The sequence below is a fragment of the Apus apus genome, chromosome 7 (assembly GCF_020740795.1).
Source record: "Apus apus isolate bApuApu2 chromosome 7, bApuApu2.pri.cur, whole genome shotgun sequence".
Taxonomy (NCBI): Eukaryota; Metazoa; Chordata; class Aves; order Apodiformes; family Apodidae; genus Apus; species Apus apus.
The window spans coordinates 3,121,660-3,136,223 of record NC_067288.1 but is presented as its reverse complement, the minus strand read 5'-3'; the positions used below and the strand labels follow the sequence as shown (position 1 = coordinate 3,136,223).

The following is a 14,564-nucleotide window of genomic DNA, read 5'->3' as shown; positions in this document are numbered from 1 at the left end:
CTGCAGTGACTCAGAAGGAGTCTATTTGTGTGAATATGTGACATGTTTCGGGTGGAGTTAGGCAGCTTCTTTGGGCTGAAGCTGCAGGATTCCCCTTAGTGTATGAAAGCACAGTATTCAAAGGCACAGACAAAGGTTGGGCATTTCTTTCAAGCCTGTGGAAAAGTTGGCAACAGTGCTCAAAAATCAGCCTCTGTGAAATGGGTATGGCATGTGGCAGTCCAGGGCTTGTCCATTGCTTATACTGGACATTACCTGCAGGATGTCTTGGTTTTTTTTTTTTTGCAGGTATTCAATAATCTTTCTCTAGTCCTTCCTCTGAGGCTGTTGGCAGGGGAGGTAGGGGATGAAGTCTGGGGTTTGGAACTGCATGCTTGTCAATAAGTGACAATAAATGATGGACCAGAAAATTCTGGGATTTAAAACTCATTCTAGAATTCGTTACAGAGGTATCACTTGTAACCTCTGAAAGCATCTACAGCACTTTAGTCAGCTGAGGGTCATTTGGAGGAATCTGTGGTTTTGGCTGGTGTGGTTGTGATCATATTTCTGTCCTGACAGTACTTACTGTGGGGGGAAGCCCTGAACTTAGGAGGATTGTCCAGGTTGGAACACCATCTCAAAGGTTTGACTTAAAAGTTATTCCTCTACAGTAGAAAGTGAAATACTGAACAGTACCATCTGCTGACCTGGTGAAGACAATCTTCTGACAATGGTAGGCAGATCCATTCTGCTGCTGCTCAGGACTGAGAAACCAGAGTGCTGCAGCAACAGTGTTATTTAAACCTGCCATGTTTGCAGTTAAGCTGACTTGCCTGTATCTGCATGTCAGAGTTGCTAACAGATCAGCCTGGCACTGCACAAGGTGGCCCTGCCTTGCTGCAGCTGCTTCCTAGGAGATCATGGGCACAGACCACTCACAGGCTTGCAGGACATCATGTCTGTGCAAATCTCACATCTGCTTCAGAGTTGAGAAGCTTATGTACCTTTTTACTTGCACAGAAAAAGCAGTCTGGGGCTTGTGTGGGATAAAAGGTTTGCCATGAGTAGAGGATAACAATCTAGAGAGACATACTGGGAGTTTCCCAGCTTTGTCCCAGAGGTCATCACACTTCAGTAACAAGTGAACGAACAAAATTAACTTGAGAAGCTCCATTTGATTCTCTGGAAAAAAAAAAAGGATAAATCTGTCATTAGCAGAAATGAGCATGCTAATTGTTTGCTTGAATATTCTTTTCCTGAACATTTTGTTTTACAACTGATGTAGAAGTCGCTTAGTCAATGTTACAAAATTCAAATTAAAATTTAAATGAGCCTTGAAATTCAGGAACAGAATAGGCAACTCCAAGATTCTTCTCTTCCTTCAGAAATGCCAAATTGTGCTTGCTACTAACTGTTGCTGTATCCCTTAGAGTTTCATCTTTTCCCACTGTGGCAGTTTCCAAAGCTGCAGTTTTTCTGGTAGCTCATTTAAAAAGAATTGTTTGTTGGAATGACAGTCTATAATGGCTTCCTGCTTTATCTCCCGTTCAGGCTGTTGAGTAGATGAACTGTTCCAGCCTTTTATTTGGGTACTGTTGACATTTAGACTTACATAACATACTCTACTTTTTCCATGCAAACTGGTGAAGATTACCATACTGCATAGGAAAATCTGTCACCTGTGAGTGCAGCCTGGGCTTGCATCTCAGAGGCATCTTTTTGTGGTATCTAAGTATTGTGTGAGCTTTTCAGAGGAGAGGTTTGGATCGTTTGAGCTAGGTGCCTCTGAAAGGGCCCTCTTAGCCATTTGAATCTCAAGAAGATGACAAGAAGTAAGACTGTAGATGTGTGTACAAATCCAGTTCCCCTTCACGTGACTTCTTTGCCTAGCCAGCATACATTGCCTCTTTGCCACATTGGATACCTGTGGGTTACCATATACTTTCTGGTGCTTGTTTCCCCATCTGCATAACCCACCAGACCTTTGATATTTTGGTTCAACCATTCTTACATGAAGCTTTAACATTAGCAATCATGACACTATATTATTGGTCATCTCTTCCAGTGGATTCTGCTTTGAGGGCAGTTTAAGTAAGAAATCAAATCCCCATCTCTTGAACCTACTAAAAGAAGGCTTATATCTTAAGACTAGTGAAGCAAACTTTGAGTCACTGAAGAACCAGAGCTGACATGGGTTTGCAGTAAGAGCAAATGCTGTGTGCAATAAGTATCTTGAATCAGGAGAGATTTATCTGGCAAATGTAGTACTTCTGCCTGTGAAAGATGTAGCCAACACTGACTGTATGAGTAAGATTCCTCCTTCTCATGTGTGAAGTTTCAGATCTTCAGAGATGTGCTCTGTTTAAACAGCATGGGTTGAAGCACCTTCTACTATAAAATGACAGTTCTTCACATGTTCTGTGGATTGTAAAACTTGTTCTGTACACTGGCCTGTGTCCAGTAGTGCATCTAGAGTTGTACATGTTACATAGTGAAGGAGGAAGCTTGGATTAAGAGCCTGAACAGTTCATCATTCTCTTTCAAAAATAAAGAATGAATTCTTCCAAAAGCTGCAGGTTGATACTGCTGTTGTCTTCACTGGTTTTGTAAAATGAGTAAATCTTCCTTATGTGTACTGAATATTGTGTTTCTCCAGCAGTCTTACAGAAAGCAATCTTTGAATTGCACAAAAAGCAGCTCTCCCTTATCCCTGCGAGAAATCTTTTAAAAACCATAAAGGTCAAAGTTTTAAAGGAGTTCTAGAGAAATCTCTTCTGCTTTGCCCTCCTGTAAGAGCCCTTTTCTCAGCTGATTAAGATCTCTAATGTTTTATGTCTCCTTCTCTCCTTAATATGAGACAAGTTATTTAGGGTGGACGTTTTATGGGCGGCTGTGTCAAAAGCTTTAGACAAGTCAGTAAAAAAAATGTCCCCAGTGTGTAAAGACAGTTATCCATAACCTGGCAAATGTCATCTGTAACTTCAAGCCATAGGGAATCTGCTGAATACAAAGGTTAAAAGCCCAGTTGGTGGTTCCCCTCAAGGCTGCTGTTCCCTTCATCTGTTCAGCAGGGGGAGATACAGATCTTTAGTGAAATGCTAGTGTTGATACACTTTTTTTTTAGAAAAGTACATTTGGTGCTAGTACGAGATGAAAATCAGTGGCTCCATCAGTGTATGGTCTTCCCTGCACAGCTCTGTCAAAATATTTCAAGTAGTGACCTGAAACCCTCTGCTGCTGCATCCCTGAGCCTTTCCTTGGTGGGAGGAGAGGTAGCAGGTGCTTATTGTGCTGTTGGTTTTGCCAGGTATTAAATTGAGGCTACCAGACATGTTTAATCTAACCTCAGCTCTCTTTTAACTCATTTTTTGTGGAGTGGGCCTTTCTTGTGTTGCTTCCTTTGTCATCCAGTCTGCTAAACAGAAGTGTGAGGCATTTTCCTTCTTCCTAGAGCTGTGCTCTTCCTTCGTGTAAGTGGAAATCTGGGCTTTGTTTGTATTGGATTCCCTAAACCTTATTATTTTTGGAGGTTGGATGTGTCTTGGATTCTCTAAATACAATTTTTTTTGTGGCTGTTGCCCACTGTCTGTATTGCAGTGTGGAAAAATGAGGTAGAGTTGTCCTCCTCAAATACCCATGTGCTGCTTTCTGCTTTAGAAACTTCCTTTCATCTCCTCACTAACGTTAGGGGTTCTATGACTTCCTCACATAAAAGGTATTGTTTTAAGATTCTGCTGCCAGCAAAATAAATCATGCAGGCCTTTCTTAATCTTCCAGTCTTCAGGGCATCCTGTAAGGGAAGAGCAGATGGGAGGAGCCTTTAACCTGCAGGGAAAACATCTATTGAATGCTTTTCCAAAGTTCAGTCCCTTGTAGGGTGGCTGTTGAATTTTTGACACTTGTGAAGACAGGGTGTGCAGGAGCTCCCTGGGAGTCTGGTGCAGTGGGGGTTGAGACCACTTGTCTAGACAGAGCTGCAATAGCAAACATGAAGAGAGTTCTGCATCCCAAATAATCTCGTGCACACATGTGAAATACAAAATAAGGGTATTGTTCCAATTTGCTGCTGCGGGCCAGAGTGTTGCTTCTAGGAGAGATTGCTGCGATTCCCCTTGGGCAACAGAAAATGGTTATTCAGGGAAAAAACTGTTGCTTAACTGCAAAGGGAACTCCAGGTAAATGGAGGAGGAAGAAGGAAATGTATCAAGTGGGTAATTTAGTTATAGAAGCAAAGTACTTGCAATTTCTGCTGGAACAGAAAATTGTGAATACAAAGCTGTATCCAGCAAACATTTTAATGTGTTTGTGACAATGGCTGTTGGGATAAAAATTTCCTTGTTTTTTTTGAGGGAAGGTATACACAGGCAAAATAAAAAATTATTGGTTGGGTTTGGCTGTACTTGCAGTGTTCTACAGGGAGATGTTGGGGTGAAATGGATTTATTTCTGCTCTCCTCCTCATGTGATTTGTCATGCTGCAAGTGGAAAACAGCACACTGCATTCTTCAGCAAAATGCTGCAGATAGTTTTGTCTGTCAAAGGTTCTTTGCTTCAGGCTGTATCAAACCTATTTTTAATCTCCTTCCTTACTGTAAGGGAAATAGTTTGTCAGGAGGCCACTGGTGTCACCTCACTGCTGTCGATCTGATTTCTCCTTCAGAAAATTCTGGTGTTAATTTTTGGTGCAGAGATTCATTTGCTTGCATTCAAGTCTGCTTTGTTTCCTTTCCCCAATGCATTGTTGTCTTTTCTCTTTTTTCCCAGAGCATCTATTTCCTTTATGTAGTGGAAACTATCACACTTTCTCCTATCCCTGAAATGGCTTGTGATAGGCCACTGCCTGTACTGATCATATCCCATCCCAGTATTGCTCTTGTCAAGTGAAATAAGTATCTTTATAGTGTCTCACTGGCTGGAAGGCTTCTTTACTGTTCTTTTTTGAATGCCCAAATGCCACCCTGTATTTCTATAATAAAGACCCTCTTTTTTTAATGCATATGCTCTCTTCTGCCTTGGAAGAGACCCAGAATTAAAACCAGTCTCTTTTGTTTTGTGGTCCCTGCATGAAGATGTTTGGGTGAGTTGAATTCTTCCCACAGATGAAGTGTTCAACTGTTTTGTGTCCCAAATCCTCTCTCCAGAGCAAGACCCACTAGGGGATGTTCACACTCCAGCCTGCCTGTTGTACTGTTGGAGAGAAAAATCTCCACCTTAAGCTGTAACAAAGTCACCTCAGCCACATGAAGATCTCTTAAGTGCTGGTGTTTGGTAGTGAACTGGCTTTGCAACAGTTAAAGTTCAGCAGTTTTGCAGGGTTTTTTTTACTGGTAAAGAAAAATAATTGAAGGAGAGTAAGGTTGTATGTATAGCAGTGCCTTGTGCCACCCCTATTATGTGGGAGTAAGTTGACAAAACCTGGAAGATCTGAGACGTTTACAGAGTATGTCTTTGGAAATTCTCAGAGCTTGATTGACTTAGGACCCTTGAACACAATTATTTAACTTCTCAGTTGAATCCAGCTTTGCAGCTGTTGCTTCTTTGAGGGGGAAGTTGGACTGGCTGGATTCCAGAGGTCCCTTCCAACCCACCTTATTCTGTGACTTTCAGGGCCCTTGAGCAAAAATGAATTTCAAACAGCAACTGCACTCTGCATGGGATTAAGTTTGAGTTTCTGTGTAATTATATCTTCAGTTGTCCTTTCACCAGCCTTTGATGGTATTGCTGCCATCGTGGGGAGGCTCTGTTTCCTGGAATGGAGATACATAGAAGATCCCCTGGAGACGTTCCACAGCCTTATTAATAGCTTTTTAGTTAGTCTTATGCAGCTTGTTAGGTGGCTTTGAGGTCAAGAGAGTGCTGAGGCTTTTGTAGGTTTCCTCTCAAATTAAAGGAAATCTCTTTTAAAGCATTTTGGGTTCTGATAACAGCTTGTCTTTTCTCAGCTTTTTGAGAAAGAGCAGCACTTCTCTCCCTAGGCCTTGTTCAGGTTTTCATGAGGACTGAGACATGTAATGTGCCAAGTCATTGCATACAGTACTACACTGCACTGTTGTACTGTGTACTGCTGTCTGTATGAGTTTATTTTTCCATCAGAATGTTGTCCCTCTTGATTTCCCTCCTCTTTCTCCTCGCTAACAGAAAAAGTTTTCAAGCCTCCCTGATTCTGCTCCCATTTTTCATCCAGCCAAAGGCTTTGCCTCTGAGGATGCAAGCTTCCTTTTTATAGTGAGAAAACAGTGAGCATGGCTGAAAGAGACGTCTGGTTAACCCATCTTGATGCTAAAGTTGTGTTCTACTGCTTATCTGTGTTCAATAACAATTCATTAAGGTGGCGTGCTCTCTCCTTCATGGCATGCCACTTAGGGGAATGACACCATGTACTCTTTCACCCAGAGACACTTGAAACACAAGCTTTGGTTTGAGGCTGCTGGGCTCTGGGTACTTGAAGGCATAAAGATAATATTTTTTTTCCTGCTAGACAAGTTGCCTAGATACAATTCTAGGTGGCTTTGAAGGCTTTGTTCTGTCAGCTCTGAGTAATTTTGCTTATGCTTGGTATCCAGAGGAGAAGCAAGTAAAAGGAAAGATCCGTTTCCAGAGGTAGATGTTTAAATAATTGGATTTCAGCTAACCCCTTCAACTATGTATTGAGCAATGTGGGCTTCCTTCAGCTTCTGAATGATGATCTCTGAAATAAATTTTTAACTGATGAAAGCAGAAGTGGAATCGGGCTCTACAAAATCATGCCTTGGTCTTTCTTTCTGACTAAAGATATTTTGGGTGCCCTGTCATTTTGTTGTGATTGTTATTTTCTTCAGGGTAACCTAATTGGAGGCAAGCAGAGGTATCTTGCACAAATTTGCTCTGACTTGGTTTCAATCTTGTTTAACAAGTCATAAATACACCTCTGAGGATAAAAATTCTCTTATTCCTGCTACTGAAGCACAGAGTATTTTGCTGGTGAAATCAGGCATCCTTGAGCCAAGCTTGAAGTATGTATGGAGGAAAACAAATAGATGAAGTTGAGGGAATCGTCAGCTGAGAAGTGAGTTACTAGACACAACAAATCAGATCACCATGGTCAAGGAAGCAAAAGAGAACACATTTAAAGGTTACACTTTAGCCTTGGCTTCCATTTCAGCTGTAGCATGAGGCAGGCAGAACTGCATGCTGTAGCTGCAGTATTAGTATATGAAATCAATTTGACACTTAGGTTTGTTATTGAAGATACTTGCTTTTTAAAAAAGAAAGTCCAAAATACGCTTTGATAACAGAAGATTTGTTAACAAACCACTTAATTAACATCTAGCTCCCCACCCTGCAGCTTATGCTTTTCGAATTAGGGGTGTTGTCTTGTTTGTAACATTAATTTGATATGTAGCAGTGAGCACCACTTATATCCTAAAGACTGTAAACACTGGAAAATCTAAGAGCAAAGTAAATTACTTAGGTTTTTTATAAGGATCAATAATCTAAATATTGAACAGTTGAGAAATATTTCGTCATTTAGAAACGCATAAGAAAGATGGGAATTGATTCTCCAGCAGTTCAGGTTTCTAGAGTAGAGACACAACCTTTGTATGCAGCTCTTGGGGCTTTCATGTTGTTACATCCATTGAATATAAAACTGTTGCATTGCAGGTAAATTTTTGTTTTGCTGTCCTTGGCTTGATATCACTTAAAAGTAAATGGTTCTTGGTTGAAACGAAGCCTTGGGGGGTCTGTGGTTTAGCTCATGCTGGAGACTGGTTAATGTTTGTGGTGAGTATATGACCTGGAAGATAAATGTTACTGCAGATGATTGGGTACCTGGAGAGTTAAATCACTGCTTTTTGGATTGTGTCCGTTGCTGCCCTGGATGTATTGGTACTCAGTGAAACATAAACTGCTGCTGTGTGATGCTCTTTCCTAACCCTTATCTACCCTTTCTGGAGTTGCTGCTCCTCACTACATTTTAAAAGCTTTGCAAGAGGTGATGTGAGCATAAAGCCTGCTTGTAACAGCTGTTTTGTGACTGTTATTAACAAATCTGAGTGTAAGGAAAATCACTTTTGGTGAAAACAGACTTTTTCTTTTTTGAAAAACAACTACAAATCCAAGAGCAATTTCATCTTTCTGAACAGCTCTGAAATTACCTAAGATGCTGTTGGCTCCATTAGCAATTCCCAGGTCTCTCTTTTATAAGTTTTTAACCTGATTTCCTAAGATTTTTTTTTTTAACCACATCATCAGTTCCTTTACCTGTATCCCTGACCCTGCAACCAAGCTGAGTCTGAGGTCTGACACTGAGAAGGTGCTGATTGCTTCACCTTGCACATCACAAAACCATCCTTCCTTTTTGCCTGTTCCTGCTGGCTGGACTCTTGTGAATTTATGAGCTGCTGAACAACAAGAGATGCTACCTTTTACTGACGTGGGTTCTATTTAGAGAAGAGGGGATGAGATCTTCTTAAAAGTTTGGAAAAGTCTGGATTCTTGATTAGTTGTCACTGGACAGCTTAAAGGTGAAACAGTGGTGTCTTAAGGGAAGTAAGCAGCTCTTGAATGTTGTGGAAAAGCACTATTTAAAAACTCAGGCTTGTAGTTGGAGACCTCTCAGCAGCCGTGGCAGAGCTGAGCTGCCCTTTTTGCCTTCTGAGATCACTTGAAAAAAAGAAAAAGAAACGTAATAAAATACAGCCTGCCAGCAAACATTTGAATTCGGAAGGCACAGCAGCAGAATTCTGTCATGTTCAGCTTCTGCAGTGACATTGAACTAGACAAGAATTGTTTCAGAGTGTTTAATTTGTTGTGGTATATATACACGTTCTTTCCCATTATCTCATATATTTCAATTAAGCCCGAATGCAAAAGAAGAAAGTAAAGCAGGAAGCTGTTGCTGCCCATGGTTAGGCATGAGGCTTTTAACTGCAGAAATGTTATTTCCAAGTTGAAATTGTTCTAAGTGGGTTTTCTGGTTGGGGTGGAAACTGTAGAGCCGGAAAATAAAATGCCAGTTCACCATTTTAATGCCCATGTTTGAGGAGCAAAACAAGAGAGTAAAAACCCTGTGCATTGCAGGCTACCAGTGTAATACGCTCCATGGTCTTCCAGGGATGCTGCAGGCAGGAGCCAGCAGAGGGATGCTGTATGAGCTTAGGGCTCTTGCAGAGCTCAGGAAGTGTTTGACTCCCCTCAGTGCCCGCTCTTTTCCTTACTTTCAGCTGCCTCTTAGGCCTAATTCCTATTCTGAGATTCCCAGAACCACCTGGGATGCTGCTGAACCTGGACAGTTTCAGCCCATCAAACTCCACCAGGCGAGGCTGTTGCTGGGCTACCTGGGAGTTGTATTTTCCCCATTTAGCTTCATTTTGGGGTGCTCTGCTTCCTCAGCAGATGGCATGTTTATCATGTTTTCAGAAAGTCCATATGGCCTACAAGAGAGAGTATCTCTTTAATTGTAAAACATGACCACCTGTTCTGATTTTAACGAATGCAGAGAGCATTCGTCTTCATGTGTCTACTTAAAAATAGCTGCTTCAATTGAATTTAGGAAAAAAAAACACCTCTCAATTGGGCACCAACACTTCAGCTGCTGAAGTAATCAATTAATAATTAACTGGCTAATTTTAGAACCCATTGGCCTTGCCCATTCCCTCGGACTTGTGATCAGAGCAGACAGTGATTGATTGCCCTGCCGAGGCCGAGAGGCACCCGTGGCGCTGGGGCCAGATGCCGGGAGGCTTCGAGCTGTTTATTGTGGTATTTAGAAGGTGAACATGACTTCGTGCCTCGGCTCTGCAAATGAACTTGTCTTTCCTGCTCTAGCAGCCATCCTCGGGTACTGCTTTTCCTGCCACCAGGCTAGAAATCTGGTGCTCAAAAGGGATCCTAATGGCCGGCCAGCAGGTTGAAACTGCCAGCAAAAATAGGCTTGAAAGGCTTATCCACTACCTGACTCCTAATAGAGAGTCCTGTTAGAATCATTCTGCTCATTAAAATAAAAATTGGCTGTTAACTGTTTCCTAGCTCCTGCAGGCCAGATGAGAAAATGTGGAGGGTTTTGTCTCCAGCTTTCAGAGAGGTGGAAGGGACCAGGATGCCCAAATCTTGTTAAAGGAGTGTTAACACTTAATTCAAAGTCCCTTTGAAAATTAACCCCTTTGTTGAATAAGCAACATCACCTTGTTCTAAAGCTAATTGTAATACCCAAATGGCAGGAAAACACTGGGATTTTGGTTGGGAAGTGTTAGCTGTTGAGAGGGTTAATATTTCAGAGGTGGAAGAAAAGGGAGTTGGGAAGAGTGCTTGAGGGTCCAGCAGTTCCCAGCATTTCAACTCGGTGGGATAATTCAACAAATGAATTAGTGGTGGACAACAGTTGAATAAGTGGTGGAGAAAACTTGTTGTGGCTGGATGCTTTTACAAGGTGAGGAGGTACAGAGCCAGAAACTTCTGGGAGAAGTCTCTGATTCCATCTGAAGTAGAGAATTATAGAATCATAGAATCCTAGGGGTTGGAAGGGACCTTGAAAGATCACCTAGTCCAACCCCCAAGAAGGAGAGGCTGGAAGCAGTGGGAGAGGAAGGAAGCTTTCCTGCTTGCTTTGTTTTACTGAAGGTGTTCCTGACACAGCCCCTATCCTGCCATGGCCACCACTTAGCCTGGTAACACGGGGGAAGAGCTACCCTTGCCAGTCTGGAGGCTGCTGTAGCCTGATCGATGTAAATCCAGTTATCTTCTCAAACCACATGGGACTTTGAGACAGATGAGTGTTTGTACAGCTGAGAGCCCTGCTTTGAAATGCTGTGCAAATACCAAAATAACCATCAGTATTGGCATTTAAATTCATTTCTGTGTCATCTTGGTGAGAAACTTCTACATGGTGGGGGGGGTGTTACTGCAGTGGCAGGAGGGTCAGAGCTGTTTTCAAATGATGTCTGGGCGTCGTGAGTCACTTGGTGACTTGGAGAAAGTCATCCAGCTCTGTTTCCTTGCATGGATGTGGCCTTCCCTCCCTGCACTTCCAGAATAGCAGGGGATAATTAAATGAAGTTCAATATTAAAGGCTGCAAGTCAGAAAGAGAGAAGCTTATTAACCTTGTTGAGCTGGAAGGAGCACCAGAGGTGCTGGATTCTTGGGTCTCATGGGGGTTTCTGTACTTATTTCTTCTATTTTCTTGGGAATTGACACTTGGTGCTGCAGAAAATAATGTCAGTTGTTAATTCTATCGAGATTCCTTTTATGTGGTTGTGGCATTGCAGCACATCTGTGAATTTAATCTTAAGATGAACTGGAATTTCATCTTGTCAGTAGCAGAAATGTTAATTCTCTCTTGGTAATAAAATCAAAGGAGAGAAGAAAAACAAAACAAGTGTGGAGGTTACCCATTTAGGGTAAGGATGAAAATTTAATCCCTGTTTCCATTATCTAATTTTGGTAGCAAACACTGGGTTTTTAGCTTAGGTTTTCTAAGAGGAGGCAGATTGAGGAAGGAGAAGGTGGGGGGTGGGTGCAGGGCATTAAAAATAGCAGAGTGGCCAGGGAGGAGAGACGAGAGTCCTTTGAGCTGCTGGCTTCTACATGGGCAATGTGGGGTTGGCAGGAAGACACATGGATGTGCACACACACGTGGATGCACCTTTTCCCTTCTCTTTCCCTTTGAAAGGCTGCTTGGACCTTTACAGACTGAATTTTGGGCTGTTTCAAGAAGCCTCCTCAAACGCTCCTTTGTTACAGCGCTGGCAGTTTATGCTGGCCCAGCCTTTCAGCAAGATGCGGAAGCTGCAGGCAGAACTTCTGTTACTGTCAGCCTAATAGAGGTCCTGCAAATCCTTCCTAACTAATTAATTTCTGCCCTTTTCCTCCCTCCTCTCCAGATCACTGTGTTCACTACTACGATCTTCGCAACACTAAGCAGCCCATCATGGTGTTCAAAGGGCACCGCAAGGCAGTTTCCTACGCAAAATTCGTGAGCGGGGAAGAAATCGTCTCTGCGTAAGTGTCGCCTGTTATCTAGGCTCCAAACTTTGCAGCCCTGGCTTTCCAGCTCTCTTCAGGGTCATCCTGCCAAGTTCACCTGTGTGGGAGGGTGTGCTCACTAGCTGCTGTGCTTTTGGGAAGCTGATGGTTGCTTTTTTTTACTTTGCTAAGACAAAAATAGAAATTAATTCCTGGTGACGCTTGGCTCCGCTCTGTCTTGCGGAGCTAGGATGCTGAAGAGGAATACAAAGACAATTAGATGCATCTCCTGACCACAGGCCCCAACTGTGGGAAGCTGCAGGTGAACTCCCCTTTTACAAAGTGCTGAGGATGCTCCTGAGCAGAGCTCTGCTGTAGATGAGGCTGACAGCACAGCCCTGAGGATAGTAATCTTGTGGTAAAACACAGCTGATTAGCAACAGAACTTGCTCGTCAAATGGTGCTGCTGGGTCAGGTTTATCCACAGCCTGAAAGCAACTCAAGTGGAACTGGCTGATATGTTCCCTGGTAATTAATTATTATGCTCTGTGAAGGCCTTCTTTAGGATTATATGCTTGGGTTCGAAAGCAGACAAGGAAAAGTTGTGGTTTATGTTCCTAATGGTGTGTGGCTTTTTAGCCAGGGCAGGCTATAAGATCTGCTATGGAGACACCAAAGAATAGTGTTCTACAGCTACTGCTCAGTTAAGTGGCCAGGTGTGTCTGACCCAAAGTCAGCTGTGGCTGTCTCACTTCTAGGTAGGTTTTCAAGTTGTGTGGGAATGAGCATCTGTCAGAGCACCTAGTGAAAGGCTTGTTGCAGAAGCTTGCAGCCAGTTGTTCAAACCAGGGGTGAGCCTCTCTTACATGGAGAGGAAAATACAAACAGCCTTGGGAAGCTGCAGGCAAAGCTTTGATCTCAACATACTCGTGTACAACACCCCAGGGCAGCTGGGATGGCTCACAGGGTAGACCTAGTCCCAGAAAGTGTCCCTGCTGCCTTGTACCGAGCCAGTGATTATCCAGCTTATTTCTGTCCTGTGGTTTTACACAGTTTGCTCTAGAAACTTGGATCCAAAAGAGTGGTTTAAGGTGTAAAGCTAGCAAGCTGGGGAAAGGTCTAGAGAACAAGTCATATGAGGAGTGGCTGAGGGAACTGGGGTTATTTAGTTTAAAGAAGAGGAGGCTGAGGGGAGACTTATCACCCTCTACCACTGCCTGAAAGGAGGTTGTAGGGAGGTGGGTGTTGGCCTCTTCTCCCAGGTAAATAATTATAGCACCAGAGGAAATGGCCTGAAGTTTCAACAGGGGAGGTTTAGATTGGACATTAGGAAGAATTTCTATACTGGAAGGGTGGTCAGGCACTGGAACAGCCTGCCCGGGGAGGTTGAGTACCTCTTGGAGGTATTCAGGAAATGTGTAGATGAGGAATTTCAGGGCATGCTCTAGTGGCTGAGCTTGTGATGGTTTGTGGGTGCTTTTTGGTAGAGTGTGTGTGGTTGGTAGTGTTCGTTTAGTTTCTGTTGGCTTTTTTTTTTATGCTGATGGTTGGACACTGTGATCCCAGAGGTCCTTTCCAACCATGATGATTCTGTGGTTCTGTATTCAAGCTGCCAGTGAATTGCTCTGAGCTGAGCTGTGTGATGGAAGATTCTGTGGTGACTTCCAATACTGCAGCTATTTAATCAGCTCCTCTCTTCTTTATTTCCTTTAGCATTGTAAGTTGCTATAAGGGTGCAAATTCATACCTAGAGCACAGAGCAAATTAAATTTAATGCTACGAATCAAATCTGGGTAAGAAGAAAGTGTTTAATGGAAGCTGGAGGAAGCTGGAAGTGTTTTACAGCCATGATCAAGTGCAACATCATCCATGGGATGTTTCAGGACAGAATGACTCTGTCCTGCTTAAGCTGACCATGTGAGAAAGCTTATCCCACAGTCCTGGGAGGAATATTGATAGAGCTGTCAGACTTGGACAGGCAACAATAGGGTGAGAGGGCTACCTGGAGGATTCGTGTATCTTTTCCTGCATTAATAGAAAGAAATATCAGAGTACATTGTTCCTCGTGTCAGTCTTTTTTAAATTGAGGAGAGGAGACCAGTAATGATTCCCAAAAATCAAGCACTGATTTCTTTTAAGAAAAAAATTATATGCATATTCAGAGTCTCTAGATTTCTGGCTAAAGATGGTTTTATAGATTGCATTGATTTACTTTGCCTTCTAGAGATAGGTTTTGACCTCAAGGGTGTTCAGAACTGCCTGGTATTTAGCACAACACATTGATTGCAGTGCTGATTTACAGAGAGACAGATATAACAGCAGTGCATCCATGATAGTGGGTTTTATTTTGGAGAGGATATGAAAGCAAGAGCAGTGCTAACAGCAGCAGAATCAATGGCCTTCTCTCCTTGCAGTCCAGTGGCAGGTAACATGCTTTTATGGCATGCTTATCCTGAGCAATGCAAACATGGCTAGAGCTCAATGGCAATTTGTTAACAGTAGAAGCATTCCATTAGTAATAGACTTGAAGTGTTTTTATTTTAATGAAGAGATCCAGAATGTCTGCTATTAAAATATAGAGGTTAAGTGCCTCTATATGTGAGGTCTTCTTGATGGGTTAGCTAATAGCAGAAGCTGTCATG

At 42.6% G+C, this 14,564-nt stretch overlaps 1 protein-coding gene across 5 annotated transcripts in view; it reads left to right on the top strand.

Annotated features, from left to right (window-relative positions):
• Window positions 1–14,564, top strand: part of COP1 (COP1 E3 ubiquitin ligase) — a 128,838-nt gene that overhangs the window by 77,838 nt on the left and 36,436 nt on the right. For all 5 annotated transcript variants that reach the window (XM_051625047.1, XM_051625045.1, XM_051625046.1 and 2 more), the window contains one exon: window positions 11,841–11,958. In XM_051625047.1, the coding sequence (XP_051481007.1) occupies window positions 11,841–11,958 (118 nt within the window). The remainder of the gene's footprint in view (window positions 1–11,840; window positions 11,959–14,564) is intronic.